At 38.5% G+C, this 19,528-nt stretch overlaps 2 protein-coding genes across 2 annotated transcripts; both read right to left on the reverse strand.

Moving 5' to 3' along the window:
* Positions 1-4,930: 4,930 nt before the first annotated feature.
* LOC134577165 (formyl peptide receptor 2-like) lies at positions 4,931-7,339 on the reverse strand. The gene is made up of 2 exons (XM_063435835.1): positions 7,193-7,339; positions 4,931-6,260 (listed from the first exon to the last, which is right to left on the reverse strand). Exons 1-2 carry the CDS (start codon positions 7,267-7,269, stop codon positions 5,189-5,191), a joined length of 1,149 nt encoding a protein of 382 aa, XP_063291905.1. The 5' UTR covers positions 7,270-7,339; the 3' UTR covers positions 4,931-5,188.
* A 1,587-nt stretch (positions 7,340-8,926) lies between these two features.
* On the reverse strand, positions 8,927-10,123 carry LOC134576757 (formyl peptide receptor-related sequence 1-like). The gene has a single exon (XM_063435468.1). It carries the CDS (start codon positions 10,121-10,123, stop codon positions 9,065-9,067), a length of 1,059 nt encoding a protein of 352 aa, XP_063291538.1. The 3' UTR covers positions 8,927-9,064.
* Between the last annotated feature and the right edge of the window lie 9,405 nt (positions 10,124-19,528).

The raw sequence follows: 19,528 nt of genomic DNA on the forward strand, positions 1-19,528 counted from the left end.
CTAGTGGCAGTCACTCAGACAGCTACTAGAGGTGCTTCCTGAGTCAGTGCTGCACAATGTGCAGCACTGACATTTAGCATCTCCATGCTATGCATGGAGGCACTGAATGTTTCTCATAGATATATGCTGATTCAATGCATCTCTATTAGAACATGCTGATTGGTGCAGTGTTTCGCCACACGTGCGCATTAGCCTCCCAATGCTTTCCTGTGGGAAAGTATTAGATTGACTGAGATGATCAAAATTGATAATCTTAGCCAAGGAGGCAGAGCATGTTAGGCGTCAGCTGCGTGGAGACCTGCACAACGTTGGAAAAAGGTTAAGTAAAATGGGGGGCAGGTGAGGCCAAGTCCTAAATGGTATTTCACACCTATAGTGTCAGGAATACACATTTATATTCCTGACACTATAGGAATAGTGCCAGGAATACAAATGTGTCAGGAATACAAATGTGTTCAAAGTAGTGAGGACACATGAAAGGTTTAAAATACCCTAAACAAAAAAGAAACATTCAAATGTCACAAACACGGGAAAAGTGAATGAAAGTATATCTTAAGTTATACAGTTCTAATGATGAATTAGATCAATCAAATCACCATGAAAACATGCACAAAATGTATTGCCAATTTTCATATAAATTTGGGAACTGTGTTAGTAAACATGTATCAGGTTACATAAAAAAAATATAGTGTAGTGCATTAAATATGTGCGTAAATATATATATATATTTGTGTACGGGATTATGGAAAGGGGCGTATATTCCCAATAGGTTTAGTTTTAACAAATAATAGTCGGTTGAGGTGTGCCGAAACCGACGAGAGGCTAGGCCTGCAAAAAAGAGGGCCCGCCTGGTTAAGATGAACTGATAAGAGGGTGTGGTGGGAGGGGAACTTCCGGATCGACGAAGACAGGTGAGTGGGGACTAGTTAGCTTATATAGGGCTGTAAATCCCTCCCACAATTTCAGGCAAAAAGCCTTCTATATATAGGGCGTTAGTAATAGTTGTCGCCCCTGGCAGATGAAGTATCAGGAGCTGAAGAGGGCCTTGTAGAAGAGGATGGCAGCAACTGCAATGGACAAGTTCAGGTAAGTAAAATCTACCTTCCCGCGCACACCCCAGATACTGCACAGCAAGCGGAGCAGTCACTATCTGGTCACAAAAATAAACAAAGACCCCAAAAGGTGACAGAGCCCGCTGTAACTCACTCTGTCGGAGGTGATATGTTTTGACTCATCAAAATAAACACAGCAATAAACCTTTAAATATCAAAATCTGATCCATATAACTGTGCGCTTGGATGAAATGTCCTTCGTTTTTTGCAAATGCAACCTGACATTCGTTAAATGAAGGTCATTCCATTTCAATAAAATAGCTTTAAAGACTGATTTTATTTTGATAGAAGTAAATTCAAAGTCAATTTCAAATGTAAGGGTCAAAATAGTGAAAACAAAAATGCCTGGAGAATTTATCAAATGTATCTATTTTGGCCAAACTTTTGAAAATCATTTGAAATTCGCTTGGAATTTCCAACAATTCTCACTTTTGTGAATAACCCTTTAAGGGGTTAATTACCGGTACCTACAGTTTAGAAGGAGAAATCGTATAGTAAACTTTTGAAACATGTTGAACGATAAATTGAAATGTGTGAATTGCAACATGCACATTTTGCAGCTTTATTTCAGAATGCCAATCTTCAAATATAATAGAAAGTCAAATTAAAGTTTGTATGACACATGTAGATAGTAATGTGCTTTGCAATGTATTAAAAAAAACACTTCCATTGCAGTGGAGTAGATTCATAAATAGAAGAACAGCGACATCTAGTGGTAATACTACTTCAATGCAGACTTAATTGAAGGGCAGAAAGTTTGGAAGCGACAGTGCAAAGGGCTTACTGAAAAGCCATTTTCAGGAATTGCTATTCATAAGCAGAATAAACCCTTACGCAACTAAGTGAATTTAGCCCATAGTTAAGATCAAGGTATACTCCATATTCTACAAGTTATTTTCTCCCCTTTTAATATACTAAAACAATTGTAGTCATATACTGTAGTCTGTTTCACAGCTAAAAGTCCTATGTTCCTCATCATACAGTCAAAATCTGATGGCACTTTCACCCCATCTTATACTACCCCCCCATGGATTTATGGATCTTCAACTTGTGGCCCAGTGAATCTGTAGTCTGTTTCACAGCTAAAAATCCTATGTTCCTCATCATACAGTCAAAATCTGATGGCACTTTCACCCCATCTTATACTACCCCCCCATGGATTTATGGATCTTCAACTTGTGGCCCAGTGAATCTATGTTGCATAGACCACACAATGTATTCTCTGTAATCCACTAGAGCGTGGTTGAAGAACTTTTAGTGCCCTACAGATCCCATAACTCTCTACTACCCAAAAGAGAGATGACAATGTTTGATGTTACAGTTCTACAAAACCATTGAGTTCACTGTCTGATCAACTGAGGACAGCATACTTTAGAACTTTTCCCAAAACTGCAGAACTTTCAAAAGATCTTTTGTCACTTGGACATTAGGTATATATTACACACTGGAAGTACATACTGCAATACACCAATCCAACATATTTAGAAAATGTGACAAGGAAGTCCATGGGGAGTCCATACTTTTTAATTAATACATGTATTGCTTTGGGATTACAGTGCAATGCAGTACATGTTCCTCGAGATTATTTCTTTATTAGAAGTCAGTTTGCCCAGTCCACAGACCTCAATCTTACACTTCAAAGCTAATCAGACCATATACAGCAATTAACATTGCCCATGTGAAAAGGCAGCTGTCTTATCCTGATGGCCCAAACCACATAGTTAATTATGGGCTGTGATATATGCACAATATAATCGCCCATTTTTGTATGTATGTGAAAAATACATATTGTCGGTATGTATTTTTTACATACATGTTACTTGAAGGTTTTTTTCTTGGTGAGGGTAGTAATTATAATAATCTAGGGGTTTATTGTTATATATACGTGCAGTTCCAGTAATATGGTAGTAGTGGGTTGGCTTCTTATTGCTCCACACATATATTATTTGGTTAAAGGGACACTGTAGGCACACAGACCACTTCTGCCCATTGGAGTGGTCTGGGTGCCAACTTCCACTACTCTTAACCCTGCAAGTGTAATTATTTAAGTTTTTTATAAACTGCAATAATTACCTTGCAGGGTTAATTCCACCTCTAGTGGCTGTTGTTGTTGACCTTATGATTTAAAAATATACACACACAAAGGATTTTTTTTTAACAGTATATATCTGTCAAGGATGTCTACAAAACTGAAAGTGCACAATCTTATCATCCATCTAATTTTCCCTCAAGCCAATACATAGAGATAAATTCAGGAAATAAGCATAACTATCTGTGTGGATGTAATAACACAGGCTGGTTCATTTAGTAAAGTTTGAATTGTCAGAAATTTAAAGTGAATTCAAATTGAATTTCAAAGTTTGCATTTTTTTTTAAGGCTAAAATAGCTGGTTTTTAAAAAACGTTTGTGATGTTTCCAGTCCAGACATTTTGGCTTACAATTTAAATTCGCTATGAATTCTCACTTTAGTGAAAATCCCTGAAAGACTGGTTTGTATTGTATTTAGGGACAATTAATATAGTTAATTAATTTGCAAAAATGTATCTTGTAAAAGTGAGCCAAGACAGTTGTTATCTAACGTTGAATTATTTTTTTTTAACCGCTTAATGTGCTATATAGCTAGGTTTAACACCGCTATTTTAGAATTAATTTTTTTGTTGATAGAACAATTGAAGAATAGTGCTAAGGCACTAAATATATTTAAAAACAAAAATTTAGACGCGAAGGAAAGCTACACGAACATTTTAAACATTTTATTTTATCCAAGCATAAAAAACATATTTATAAAAGAACAAAAAACAGATACATACTTTTTAAAAATCACACAATAGAATATATAATAAAATGTATTAACATATCACTGAACTTTAAATGAAGCCCTTATTATTATATGCTAGCGTTTCTAAATTTTTATTTTAAAAAAAATCCCCCAGTGCCATAACTGCTGCATACTAATATGAAGCTATTACTGTCATAATTTTTCTTCCATTACCTCCTGGCAATTTAAGCTGCAAGGAGTTCTGTTGCTTTTTGTTTTTTTTACTTTTGCAAATGCACAAGAAGTGGCAGCTGGCATAGTTTTAGAATTATGGGGTGCTAAACTTTACCCCTCGAATTCTACCTCACCCTGAAATTTGTAAATCCAACCTCCTGGCCTGTTGGGCTGTTCTCACTTAACCCGTGTACATTATATGGCACTGTGAGAGGAGCATGAGAGAGGGCGAAAGTGTGCAAGAGAGAATGAAAGGAAGGAGAAAAGAAGAATGAAAGACAGAAAGAGGAAGAAAGCGAGGATGAAACTATCAGCCAGAGAGATGGGAGCGAGGGAGAGAAAGGGGACACATGAAAGAGAAGAGAGGGTCATATAAGAGAAAAAGATGGGAGAGAGAGGGGAAATTAAATTAAAAAAGAGAAAAAGAGATGAATGTGTGAGACACCAGAGAAAGAGGAAAAAATAAAGGGATAGTGGAAGAGAGATCATGAGTGAGATAGACAAAGGGAGGAAGGAGAGAAATAAAATATTAAAAGACAGAGAAGGGGAATGTGGATGTGCTGGAGAGATGATGAGTCTAAGAGAGACCGAAAGAAGTGGTAGATAGGGAGGAAAATGAAAGATAGCAAGAGGAAGAGAGAGTATGAAATTATGAGACAGAAATGAGAGAGAGAGGGAGAAAAGTAGAAACATAATGGGAGAGAGATAAAAAGGAAACATAGAAAAAGAAAAGGAGAGAAATAAAGAAAGTGGGATGAAAAGAGAAGAGGTATGAAAAGGAGGAAAGATAAGTTTAAATAGTGGGAGAGAGGGAAGTAAAAAAAGAGGATGAGTGTAAGAGAGACAGAGAGATTGGGTACACAGGGAGACAATGGGAAAGTGAATAAAATAGAGATTAAAATAGAGAAAGAATGTATAAAAAGAGCTGAGTGATTGGTATGATAAGGTAGAGAATCTGGTTTAATAGAGATATATAACAGTACAATACTTCAATGCTTAATAGTTAAATCCCGATATATATGTATATACATAATCACAGCACAATGTACAAGGACACAGACACACAGTAGGCGAACTTATAGTTCATACGTATGAAGTGGATGCTTCGGTTCCAGTAGTGCCACTCTGATCACAGAGCTCTTCACCATCAGTGTCCATCCGTTTGAATGTATTTTCTAATATGAACGGTATGGACTTTATGAAATTTGTTTTGAACTCACGACCAATGAAGACATAAAGAATGGGATTAAGGCAGCTGTTGAAGAACGCCAGGCAGCAGAAAATGTGAAACATAATGAAATCCAAATTTGTGCTTAATCCAATATCCATGATCTGTATGAGAGGCCAAAAATGGAAAGGAAACCAGCAGATAAAGAAGCAGAGAATGATCGAAATGATGATTTTGAAAGGTCGATTTGACCCAGAGAGACTTTTTCTTCTTCCTATTCTGATCATAATGAGAGTGTAGCAAACTAAAATAATGGAAAAAGGGATCAAGAACATAGACAAAAATTGAGTTATAAGCATACTATTACGTTTCCAATTTGTTATGCCATCTCCATCTTCGAACATTGGCACACAGTGTTCTAAATTTGTATATGGATCATGCACAACTTCATAATAAGGGAGATATGGGCAACTGAGAGCAAAGCATAACATCCAGGTAATGACTGAAACGATTGCTGCCAATCTGGGTGTTCTGTGATTTTTAGACCACACTGGATACAGGACAGAGGTACAACGATCTACACTAATGAGTAATAAAAATGAGATACTGCTGAACATATTTAAATAAAGAAGAAAAAATATCGCTTTGCACATTATTTCCCCAAAAGGCCAATGCCCCCTCATTGCCCACTCTGTTATCTGGAATGGAAAGAAGATATTGAAGACAAAGTCTGCTATACCCAGGTTCAAAATCCATACAGTGTTCACGTTCCTCTTCATCTTGAATCCAGCAATCCAGATGACCAGTCCATTCCCAAGAGTTCCCAAGATAAATGTTATGCTGAAGGATACAATACTTGTTATTTGTAGGTAAAGAAAAGCACTATTGCTCACACCATTTTCATCAAACTCCTCTTGTATAGTGGATTTGGTGGTATCGTATTCAAAATCCAAATAAGACATATTAAATTTAAATTCCATAATGGCCCTGCCATGGATAAAGAAAAAGCAGATTTATAATTACAATAGAATTCTACCACAAGTTGGTGGATGATAAAATTATGTAAAGGGATAGCCAAGGAATTGATTAGATTTTCATATCCTGATTTTTATAAAAAAAAAATCTGATCAAGTATAGAAAGCAATCTTGTGGTCACTATATGGGGACAACCCCACAATGTTGACTCTGATGCTGTACACTTCCTAAACAAAACTGAAACAAAAATGCTAAATATTCTTACATGAAATATTACTTATAGATATCACCAAATAACCATAACATTATATAACCATAAAGAAAATCTGTGGACAATGTAAGAATAAACAAATGAAGAACCCCATCAGGGGGGGAAATAAATTTCTTTACAATTAAAATGGGATTTTTTTTATTATATGTTATTATTTTCTATGTTATTAACTTCTTTATTGTTGTATAAAATATTTAAAACTTACTAATAAAAATATTTGTAAAGACTGCTTTGGAATTTCACGGCAATTTTAGCGCAATTCAAAGTTATCACGAGACAAAGTAGAGATTACAGTATGGAAAACAGTTGCCTATATCTGTGATTAATGCTGATCCATAAATGACTCCTAAATAAATTGAAAAAAAAATAATAAAAAAATGGGATTCTTTCATGTGTTATTCTAGGGCAATAATAATTAACTCTTATTATGGATGTATGCATACTAGACAGAGCTAACGTCTTTCTGACAAATAGCTCCTGTGATAAAGCTAGCTATTTCCTTTCCACAGACTCAATAGTTTATAAGTGGAAACTAGAGTCTACATAATTGACATGGAACCATAATTATCAACACTAAAATGTGTTTAAATATAAACAATGTATAAAATGCCAAATTAAATCAGGTATGCATTTCTCACTAATTAAATTCAGACACCTTGATCACACAGATTACCTTTTCTTTAATGTCTTGATTAAAACACCTGGGATGTCCAAATAGGTCTGTTCTTCCAAGCAGGAGTTTGTGGCCATAGTCTCATTGCCTTGAGCATTTTTTTACTTAAGTGATTTGCAATCTGCTGGATCATGTGATTTCCTTCTAAGATATTCTAACAACTTTAACCAAACAAGGAAATGATAACTGAATGCCTGTTGTTGTTAAGATTACACTGGCATCAACTGAGTTTACAAAGATCTGGTTAAAGAAAAAATTTGTAATTGACCTTATGATTTCAAGAGATATGTGCACAAACAACTTTCTTGTGGTTTGTACAAAAATGAAAAACAAAAATCTTATCATCCATCATATTTTACCATCAAGCCATTATACAGCAATACATTTAGGTGCTAAGTGTAACTACCAGAGTGACTGATATGGGCTCCAGTGGACTTAAACAACTGCACCTTGTATCCAGAGAGACACATTTTTGTTATCTGCAAGTAAAGTAAAGTCCAGGTACAGTTGACTAATATTATAGCACACATAACATCCATGTATTTAATTTCAGAAGCTCACTTGGAAATTGTAACCCCACACCAGGGTCTGCAAAACCAGATAAGGATTTCTATTCCATGTGAATTCATTCATTTTTGTTTGCATGGGAAAAATAAAATCTGTTTACACAATTTATAAGGAACTAACAAATATGGGGAGTTATGTTCAAGAAATACTGGGACCTTGGATATACATAAGTTTATCCTAAAAACTACTACAGTTTATTATCTATATGTTTTATGGAGAGACTTGGTAGGCCTTTGGTTCCTATCTTCGGACAACATCTGTATTTGTATGCTTATAGGTTATGAATAAAGTTTGAACAAAAACCTCAACATTTTGCTGAAATTGATAATAAATTGGTCACATTGATATACCAAAATAGCTCATGTGGCATGCTACAGTTTGTATGCATTTTGTAGATTTGAATTGTGGCCTGCTAAACTGTTCCAGAATGGAACGTAGATCCAGTATCACTAAATTTCAAGTTTAAAGACCACAGTGATTAGGCATCTAGTTTGGCCGTGTAGCTTCATTATCTATTCATACTTATTCCTTTATTGCCATACAAATGGTTTGAGTTTTGAGTATGCTTTATGATCTAAAGTTATAGATTTCAAATCACAATATAACACTACAAACAACATTTTAATTTCTATTTACAATTCCTGTTTAGAAACATGCTATTTACATACTTCTATCACTTATCATAAGAACGTTAAAGGGATACTCTTATAACCCAAAAAAATGTAGCTTAGCAAAACAGTTTTTGGTGTATAGATCATGCCCATGCCGTGCCATTGCTCAACAGTCTGCCATTTAGGAGTTAAATCACTTTTAACTCCTAAATGACCCTGGCCACTCTTTCCCTGGCTGTGACTCACAAAAGCATCCATGGAAAAAAAAGGTTTCTTCTTCAATCCAATTTTATTGCACAGTGTGTGCAATTTGAAAGTTTTTATCTCCTGCTTTGTTAATTAAACGTTCATCACACATAGTAGGCTGCTGCAGACTCTTGCATGCAATTAACAGAGATGTATATGCAAACTTCTAAGCTACACACATATGATGACATAAGAGAAGCTAAAACAATTAGACCTTTTTTTCAGGAAGTGTGTAGCAAGGCCCTGAGGCAGGTGGGAGGTGTGGCTAGTGCTACAAAAACAAAGTAATTTGAGCCAGTACATGGTAGAGAATTCAGCAGAGATACAGTAGGGGCATGACCTATACACCAAAACCACTTAATTAAGCTAAAGCTGTTTTGGTGCTTAAAATGTCCCTTCAAGTAAAATAAACTCTATGACAAGTCATGCAATAAATATATATGACAAGTCATGCATGATAAGTCTCTAGTTCAGTTGCATTTACCGTCTCCTCACATTGCTGCTCACAGCTCAGCTCACACCTCTCTCTAAACGTGCTCTCCAGAAGAAACGTAATTGATTTTAATAAGCGTTTCTCAAAGTTCCGACCAATAAAGACATAGAGTATGGGATTAAGGCAGCTGTTGAAATAAGCCAAGCAATGTGAAAGATAAAGTACGACTATACTTATGTTCCAGTTAATATTAATGTCCATGATATATATCAAAGGACAAAAATGGTAAGGAAACCAGCAGCAGAAGAAGCAAAGTACAATCGAAATGATAACTTTGAAAGGTCGGTTTGACCGGGAGATACTTCTTCTCCTTAGTTGAAACATAATGAGGCCATAGCAAACTAAAATGATGGAGAATGGTATTGCAAACATACACACAAATCTGACTACTACCATGGCATTACTCTCTTGCACATTCTCATGGTCTTTGGAATATACTGCATCACAGTACGCTCCATTGGTATCGTTATCTATGTCATGGTCAAGGTTATAGTATTTTATATAAGGGGAGCAAAGGACCAGACAGGTCATCCAGGTAAATATGGAAATTATTTTTGCTATTCTGGGTGTTCTATTATTTTTTGACCACACTGGGTATAGGACAGACATACAACGGTCAACACTGATGACCGTTAAGAAAGTGGTACTGACGGACATGTTTAGAAACACAGCAGTGTATACCAATTTACACATCACCAGACCAAAGGGCCAGCGTAAATCCATGGACCACTCTGTTATGAGGAGAGGTAAGAAGATATTGAAGGAGAAGTCAGCCAGTGCCAGGTTCAGAAAATATATAGTGTTGACTGTCTTCTTCATCTTGAATCCAGCAATCCAGATGACCAATCCATTTCCCACTGTACCCAAGATGAATGTTATACTGTAACATATGATGGCTACTACTCGAATGAAGCTTTCAATAACAAAAAAAATATCATCATCTGAATAATCCTCCGGCACTGTGAAGTATGTGGTATTGACGGTGTTGAGAAGACTTTGGTTAGATGTTTCCATTTCTATCACAGCTCTGCCATAACAGGAGAAAACATTAAAATAAGACAACTTGTATAAAAATTGCATAATTAATAAATAAAAAAACACCTATGAAAATCTCACTCAATCTCAATATAAACTCAAATGGAAAATAATACATTAAAGTAATTAAAAAGCTTAATCTAAATTTAAACTGGAAAGGCACTCTCAGAACCCCTAAAGCACTTTAGCTTGCTGAAATGCTTTATGTGCGAAGGGTGCATTCTGTTTTTTTTTTTTCATTTTACAAACAGTGCAATCAAACAATCGGCTCTCTTATTTCCTGGTTGTTTAACTCAGTGGAGCAAAACTCAAGAGGCGGGCAACTGGAAATTGCTCAGAGCAACTGCCTTGCAAAGACTGCTCACTGTGTTGCACTGTGAAGTCTGTGATTGGACAGCCACAGAAAGTGTGGTCTGGGTTAGAAGGGGAGGACTTGCAAAGGTTGCAGATACGAGAGCTGCAGTTTTTGTATTTTGTTTTTTATATACCTCCATTGAAAAAATGTACAATTAAACACATTCATGTTTTCATTTCTGATATATCTACTAAACAGTGAAATTTTTTTTTTTTTGTTGCTATTTTGGGACCATTGTTTTTTTTCCTCTCGAAAGTTGCACTCTTCTCATTAAAAAAAAAAGAAAATTCACTGTTCACTATCTCTTCTCTGTGAACAGTTGCACTTGACTTTGCTTATCACTTACGCAAAGGAATTAACAAAAATTATCAAGTATTTAAACATTTCTGTCTGTTCAAATAGCTAAGATAAATATCTCAAAGGTCAGCAAGAGTAAAAGTCAAGGAAGGTTGGAAGGATCACAGCTATTTTACGAGTGTTTTTTCGACACACACACACATAGGGCAGTAGAGGGGGCAGGGAGTAAAAGGAGGACACATGGACTGTGGTGGGGGGCACAGGGTCTGTAAAGAGGGCACAGGGCTATAGAAGGAGTGGGCAAGGGCACAGAGACTATAGAAAGGGGTGGGCAGGGGCTGTAGAAGGGAGGGCACAGGGGCTGTAGAAGAGGCACAGGGACTGTACCTGGCTATGGAAAGGGGAAGAGGGCTGCAGAGGGGATAGGGGCTGAGAGGGTGCACAGGGGCAGTAGAGGGGGCATGGGTTGTAAATAATAATACAATAAAATTTTTTGTAATGTATCCTCCCCCCCCAGGCTTACCTTGGGCCACGGAGGGGGGAGGGGTGAGTAGGAGCAGGAGCCTGGAGCCTGCACATCAGAGCAGCCAGGGATATCGGACGGCCTCTCCTGATGATGTCAGGAGGAGGGGGAGTGACTTCCATTGCTCTTCTCCCAGACTCCCCAGCGGATTGCTGAGGAGTCTGGGAGAAAAGCAGTGGAAGTCATGCCCCGTTGTCCTGACATCATCAGGAGAGGCTGAGCGATATCACTATGCTGACTGCATGGAGATAGGCGAGGTGAAAAATATGATTCCCCAGCTAGAGGCAGGGGATTCAGATTTTTTCGCCCTCCTGCTCTGGCGCCCTAAGGTGGCCGCTTGTGCCGCCTTATGGACACACCGGCCCTTCATACAATACTGAAGGTCTTGGGTGTCAGGTAAACAAAACTAAATAAAAAGACCTATAACCATAACATTTTTAAGTAATCTTTAATGACTCCATCAACTCCTTCTTCAAGTTCCCTTGAAACTCTGCTTTTTGGTGCCAGTACTAGGACTGAGCTGGATTATGGGTTCCTTTCCTAAATCTTTACCAAACATGTAGAAGAAAACACAGCACAGTGCTATAAATGACATCAATGCTTTATTCAGAGAAGTGATAGTTACACTTTAATTTTTTGTCTCGCTTAGTGGGATTGATTGATGTTCCTTAAACCATTCCTGAATCATTTTTGCAGTGTGGCAGGGTGCATTATTTTGCTGAAAGAGGGCAGTGCTATCAGGGAACAAACTGGCAAGAAGTGGTGTACTTGGTCTGTACAACCCTTCACAATTTATAACTAGAGGGTGCATGTCAAAGTAACATCCATATGTATGCCAGGACCCAAGATTTACCAGCAGAATATTGCCAAGAGCATAACACTGCCTCCATTGGCCTGGCTTCTTTCCATAATGCATCCTGCATCCATCTTTACCCCATGTAAACAACGCACACACACAGCCATCCACCTGATCTTAAAGAAAAAGTGATTTATCAGACAGGCAACCTTTTTCCATTGCTCCATGGTCCAATTCTGATGCTCACATCCCCATTGAAGGTGCTTTTGGCAGTGGACAGAGGTCATCATGGGCGCTCTTACAGCCATGCAGCCGCATACACAGTGATGCAGTGTGTTTTTCGACACCTTTCTATCATGACCAACATTACGTTTCTCAGCAATTTAAGCAGTAGCTCTTCTGTGATATAGGATCAGATGGGTTTGCCTTTGCACCCCACGTGCATCAATGATCTTTGGACGCCTATGACCCTACTGCTGGTTTACTGTTTGTCCTCCCTTGCACCATGTTTGGTAGGTACTAACTGCTGCATATTGGGAATACCCCACAAGACTTGCTATTTTGGAGATGCTCAGACCCAGTTGTCTAACCCTCACTATTTGGCCTTTGTCAATGTCATGCTACCAACACATAAAATTCAAGAGCTGACTGTTCACTTGCTGCTTGATATATTTCACCCCTTGACAGGTGACATTGTAACAATATGACAAATGCTATTCACTTCTCCTATCAGTGGTGTTAACTTTGTGGCTGGTCATTGTGCAGGATCCTTTATCCATATACATGCATGTTGGGTCAGACAGTGTTTGAAAACTGGTAATCAGTCTCTAAAATATGTTCTGTTTCTGTGCAGGGAGTGAAGCAGGAAAGACCATAAGACAAACTCTCGAGACTAACTATCTCAGACCCGAGATGCATGTACATGGCCGAAGGATCCAGTCATATGCTAAAAGTAGTGTTAAGTTTTTCTATTTTTTCTACATTTATTTAAAACAGTTTTTACATACATTTGAAAAAATAATAATTTTTCTTCAAAACTTGAAAGGATTAATAAAAATTTGTTTTCAGGTGACAGTTATCCTTTAAATATATTAAACCAGATGAAGAGCTAAAAAAATTCTAGAAAGTGTCTTACAATAAATAAAGTGCTAGGAATGCAATCTAGAATCCAAAAACATCCCCTGCAAGTGTCCTTGCTTCAACTATTTATTGTTTGCTTAAGTTTTTGCTTTTATGTATTTCACCGATTAAACTAGAGTATGAAGTGTGTGTTCTTACCTTCCCAATTGTTGGCCGGCTTACTGTTCTCTGATCCACTCTCAAAATGTAAATTACGAGTTTGTGAGTGATGATCACATGTGGAAGAGCAGTGTCTGTCAGTAACAGAGGAGAATGCTATTTATTTTCACAAGTGTGCATTTCTTCTTTCTAAAATTAACATCAAATCTGCTTGCTAATCTCCTACGTATTTTTTTTGCTGTTGTTGCAATAGTTTTTAACTTTAATGTGATTGTGAAACACACGTTCACTATGAGCTTACCCTATTTTTGTAAGTGTTATTTCTGTGTTGAGAAAAATAGTTTAAACATTTTACACTAAAGCTCATATTTCCTGTCTATACTTTATGTATATGTTTTTATCATTTTTTAGGATTATACTGATCTGACGGCGGTCGAGAATTTTGTGAAGTCTGCTCTTCTCTCCCTGCGCTGATTTTGAATTGATGAAGTGGATTCGAATTGAGTTACCATTGCCCAAAAGCAATTTAGCTTCTTGAAGTGCTTCATATGTGAAAAATACATCCATTATTTTATTTTACAAAAAGTGTCAATCAGACAACCAGTCCTGTTACTTCCTGGTTGTTTAGCTCAGTGGAGATAAACTCAAGAGGCAGTAAATGCCCAGACCAGCTGCCTTGCAAAGACTTCTCTTTGACCTGCTTTGGGAAGCCTCAGATTTGAAAGGCACAGAAAGTCTGGGCGGGGGTAGAAGGGAAGGGTTTGCAAAGTCTACAGACAAGAGATCTTCAGCTTTTGCAGGCTGTTTATAGACATATGCAAAAATTAAATTAAAAAAAATGCATAATTAAAGGACCACTCTACACTTTCAGAGGTCTGTGAGAATGCCTGCTACTTTTGTAAGCTCGGGGAGGAGGAAGTAGGAAGTTATTGTTCCCTGGCTGATTGATTGACAGCCGGTTGATTTCTCATAGAAATCAGAACTTCTATAAACTAAGGTTTAATTAGGGTGCTCTTCACCCAATAAGCACTTCATCAAGCTGAAGTGCTTTTGGGATGTGGAGTGGTCCTTTAAATACATGCACATTTTCGTCAGGGTGTATCTAATAAAATGGTGATTTTTAAAAAATGTTTAAGTGTTATGGATCTTTCTATATTGGCCAAAAATAGTTCGAACTTGCTTGAGACCAAAGCTAAGACCCTCTAGTGGGCAAGCTATTTGAGTTGTTGTCCATTATCAGGGTTCTCCTGCAATCTGTCATTGTCCATATATTTCCCTAAGATAAAATGGGAAGGCAGGCATGGAACCAAAGTATTAACATAAAAAAAAATCACTGAATTCGAAATTTTGCAATTGTAATAAAGATGCAATTTTTTTCTTTATTTAAATTTAAAAAAATGCTTACATAATTAAAAAAACAAACATATAAATATGGCAGGCAGTAAAAATTGTATACAGTCCTTACTGACAACAACTCAACATGCCTTTGTTCCTCACCTACCTCCCACTCATAGACTTTAGGTTTTGGGGGTATCGGTGACAATAGGGGTGTAGAACATATTGTTGTGCCCCCGAAAGTATAACCAAGTTCGCACCCCCAATAGGGTGTCTAGTGTTATACAAGCCTCTAGCAACCTGAACCACAATTCAGAGATTCTATATTCTACATCTGGTAGGGGGGCATACATTTAATATCTATCAAAGAAAATGTAATAATTACCATCTTTATTCTTAAATCATCTTTTCTTAAACCTCAAAAAAAGGGCAAATAAAAATCCAAAATAAATGACATGACTATTAAAAATAAAATAAAAATATTTGATTAAAAAAAAGGCAATGGTGAGGTTTTTTTTTTTTTTTTTTAGCTAGTACTGCTAGTGGATAAATGATCACAAATCACTTAAAATTAAATAATAAGAAAAAGTGTTTATCCATTGTCCGTTTCATTTGCATCATGATTCGGTTTATACGGCATTCAGAATTAGGAATTTCATGTAATTCACTGATTGCCCAAAGCTCAGACAAATCGTATTTTGGCTTAATCTGAATTAACAAGTCTATTCATTAACAAAACACATTCTATGTTTCTATATTTCTATGTAAACAGTTAATTGTGCTAAAAATGCACTTTATCCGATTTAGAGAAAAAATAGCTAATTGTTCAAATCAGCTATTTTTCCATTTTGTATTTTCCTGAATGTTATAATTAGGTGACCTGAAATCACTGTTTAGTGAATAAGACCCTGTAAAACATAAATAGATAACATATATTTTTCAAATTTAGATTTTTATTGCATTTTGAAATAATATCAGGGATACAGAAAGAAGAGTAGGGAGGGGTCATCATTGGTTACATGGTTCACAGATAGAAACATCATTAAGGTACATTGTGAAGGAACATTTGCAAGTGTTGTAGTTAGCGGCAACATTGTTAGTAACAATATAACAGGTATGTTACAGTCTCATCCGATGTCGTGATCAATTTCAGCATAATTACATGTTACATTCATTGTCCCAAACTTCAGAGGTGAGCTTATTAGTGTACCATTACATTTTATGTGGTAGAGTAACCTTATGATCTTCAGTTAGTACCTTGTGGGACAGTTAAGTTTGGGGGGTGAGAGTGGTTCTCGGTGAAGGAGTAGAACTTGGATAACTAGGAAGGGTAGGGCATCACTAATGTAGGGAGCCAGTAGTAATCAGAGGATTTATTTACAGGCTGGCAGCCAGGTTGGCTATTTGATTTGTAGAGTATGCAGTAGTGTGTGAGATGGAATTTTATTGTTTTAAGGGTATGTGGGAGGTGATGTGAGCATGGTTGGTTGGGTCATCTGTTTGTTGTGGTATGTGGTTTCCCATATATGCCACGTGTCGTTGAATCGTTGCTTGCGTTCTACTGTGTCGAGGGATAATTTTTCAGAATAGTAGAATTGATCCAACTTTGCTCGTAGTTGAGGTATGGATGGACATTGCTGGGATTTCCAGCATTGTGCTAAGAGGCTCCTTGCCGCCATCAGTGTAAGTGCAGTGATTTGTTTTTCACCTGGATTTAACTGCGGGGGTAGGAGCAGGAGTAGGCACACTGTGGGGGTCAAGGGAAAGTTCGGAATATTCAGTTCATCTAATATGGTACGGGCTTGTGTCCATAGGGGTTGGATAGTTTCGCAGGACCACCAAATATGCTTTAATGTACCCAGGGCATTGCTACACCTCCAGCAAGTGGGTGGTGTGTTGGGGAATATGCGATGGAGACGTTGTGGGGTTATGTACCAGCGGTACATTAATTTCCTATGAGCTTCTATGTGAGAGTAACAACGGGTCTGTTTAGAGAGTCCGTTTAGGGCTTTCAGCCATTCGTTTTGTGTAAGGGTTTCATTACAATCCGCCTCCCATTGGGTTTTGTGGGATAGGGGTGGCGAGGGTGCAATCTCTTGCCATGCTTTATAGCATAGTGCTAGGGTCTTTGGTTTCGTCGGTGCGGACCAGCACCTGTTTAAGAGTAGAGTAGGGGTAACCCAACTGGAGTCAGGTGTGGTGCCGCTATGTGGCATGTATGCTAGTATGATACTCTTCAGTTGTAGGTAGGAGAAGATGGCCCTGCTTGGTAATTGCCAATGGGTCTGCAGTTCAGGGAAGGGAATCATTTCTTTATTCCTCACTAGTTGAGATATGTGAGTGATCCCTGCATTGGTCCAGAGGTGAAGTGGGATGTTTTGTGACACAGATTTAACAATTGAAATGGGTGCTTTTGGATGGAATTTTTCGTGGTGGCCTAAGCTCGAGAGGAACTTGTCCCATGTATTAATGGTATGGGAGGTAGTCGGAAAGAGCATGGGTCTCCGTGTCCGAAGACAGCGAGGTGTCCACATATATTCAATGAGGGGTGAGTTTGGACAATGTGCTTTCTCCATGTCTGTCCATTGTAAGAGGTTGGGCTGGGCATGGAGGAGGACACCACCGGTTAGTGCAGCAGCTTTATAGTATTGACCAATGTTCGGCAGGCCCACACCTCCTAGTTTGGGTGCAAGTTGGAGAAGTCGTATCGGCACCCTAGGCTTTTTACCTGCCCAAATGAATGTATTACACATTTTCTGTAAATCTTTACAGTATTGGGCGGGGAGTTTCAGGGGTAACATTCTAAAAAAATAAAGGATACGGGGGAGGATCATCATTTTATATGCGTTAATTTTTCCCAACCATGAGAGCATGACATGTTTCCATTTATTTAGTTCCGTTTTACACACAAGGGCTAGGGTATTGTAGTTAAGCGTTATCGTTTTAGATATAGTGGATGCTATCTTCATCCCTAGGTATGTAATGAATGTTAATCTCCAGTCAAAGTGGAAGCGGTCCCTTAGTGAGTCTACCTTTAATTTCGGCATTCCTACTGGTAATGCCTGTGTTTTATCCTGATTTAAGCGGTAATGGGAGATGTCACCAAAACTTTTTAAAAGAGCCATAAGTGGGGGTAAAGCCTGTTGTGGTTTAGAGAGGGTTATAAAAATATCATCGGCGAAAAGCGCCAGGCTGTATTTTCTGTCGTTTATGGTAATTCCGTGGATGTCAGGGTGGGTCCGGATTTTATGAGCTAGGGGTTCTAGGGATAAAATGTAGAGGAGGGGAGATAGTGGACACCCTTGTCGGGTGCCGTTTGTGATTGTGAACGGTTGGGATAAGAAGCCATTGTGGGACACTCTGGCCGCTGGGCAACTGTACAGGGCCATAATACTTGTTATGACGTTCTCCGGGAAGTTAAACTTTTTCAGGACTTCGGTCATGTACTTCCAGTTGAGGCGATCGAAGGCTTTCTCGGCGTCCAGCGCCAAGAAGAGACCCTCTGATCCCTGTCTCTGTATGGCATCTATTACGTTGAGGATTTTTCTAGTGTTGTCTGAGCCTTGTCGTCCCTTCACAAAACCTGACTGGTCATTATGTATGAGTTTGTGTAGTAGTGGTGCTAGTCGATTGCTAAGGAGTTTCGCATAGAGTTTAGCGTCACAGTTCAGAAGGGAGATAGGTCTGAAATTTTTACATTGTGTCGGGGGCTTTCCTGGTTTCGGGAGGGTCGAGATATGGGCTAGTAGCATTTCTTTCGGTAGGGTGCCTTGTTGTGAACTCTCATTCATGACCTTTAAGAGGTGCGGAGAAAGGAGAGAGGTAAAGGTTTGATAATATGCGTTGGGGAGGCCATCTGGGCCTGGAGATTTATGAGTAGGCAAGTGAGCTATGGCTTCGGTCAGTTCTTCTAGGGTGAATGGGCCTTGTAGGGTTTCTCTGTCTGCATCTGTCAGGCTGGGCAGGTCTAAGTCGCCCAAGAAGTCTTGAATGAGTTGTGGGTTTGGTAGAGCGACATTGGGGTCGGTCGCTAAGTTATATAGGTCCCCGTAGTAGTTTGCAAATTTTGAAACTATACCCTGTGGGTCGATGATGCGGTCTCCTTTCTTGTCTTCTAGATAAGCTATTCTAGAGGCCGTCATTCTACGTTTGAGCTGCGCTGCTAGTTTAGCGCCCGCTTTATTCCCATTGGCAAAAAAGTTGTGTTTAACCTTACGGAGAGCATAAGTTGTTTTGGCCATTTCTATATTTCTAAGTTTGGATTGCAGTTGTAGAAGATGTGTATGCGTCTTAGGATTGGGGTTGCGTTTGTTGGAATGCGTTAATTGGGCAATTTCAGTTATGAGGGCACTGTATTCTGCGGTTCTCAGTTTTTTGGCTCGACTTGCCTGTTTTATGAAGCTTCCTCGGATACACGCTTTATGCGCTAACCAAATTTGGTCTACCGAGGTCTCATTGTTTGTGTTTTCGTTAAAATAATTGGTGAGGTCAACCTTTATTTGTGTGATAACGGTTGGGTCTGTCAGGAGCGACTCGTTGAGTCTCCAGGAACCTGTGCCTTTGCTAGGGAAGGGTGCTCTTAGGCTCATTGTGGTAGGTGCATGGTCTGACCACGTAATCAACCCAATGGTGGTTTCTTCTATGTTAGGCATATAAGTGGCTGGAACCAGAAACCTATCAATTCGGGAATAGCTATTGTGTGCCGCAGTGTGGCAGGTGAAGTCCACCTCTGCGGGGTGCTGGATGCGCCATGGGTCAACCAGTTGGTGGGCCGCCAGGGTGTCACATATCTTAGATGTCAGTGCTGCTCTATGGGTGAGAGAGGCCGCTGAGATATCG

This window comes from Pelobates fuscus, chromosome 11 (assembly GCF_036172605.1).
Source record: "Pelobates fuscus isolate aPelFus1 chromosome 11, aPelFus1.pri, whole genome shotgun sequence".
Lineage (NCBI taxonomy): Eukaryota > Metazoa > Chordata > Amphibia > Anura > Pelobatidae > Pelobates > Pelobates fuscus.

Bases quoted from the DNA above. Each gene is read 5' to 3' on its own strand.
- LOC134577165 (XM_063435835.1), bottom strand. From the start codon at position 7,269: ATGGCCACAAACTCCTGCTTGGAAGAACAGACCTATTTGGACATCCCA. The intron at 6,261-7,192 runs GTAATCTGTGTG...TATCCATGGCAG, and splicing joins ATCAAGACATTAAAGAAAAG to GGCCATTATGGAATTTAAAT.
- LOC134576757 (XM_063435468.1), bottom strand. From the start codon at position 10,123: ATGGAAACATCTAACCAAAGTCTTCTCAACACCGTCAATACCACATAC.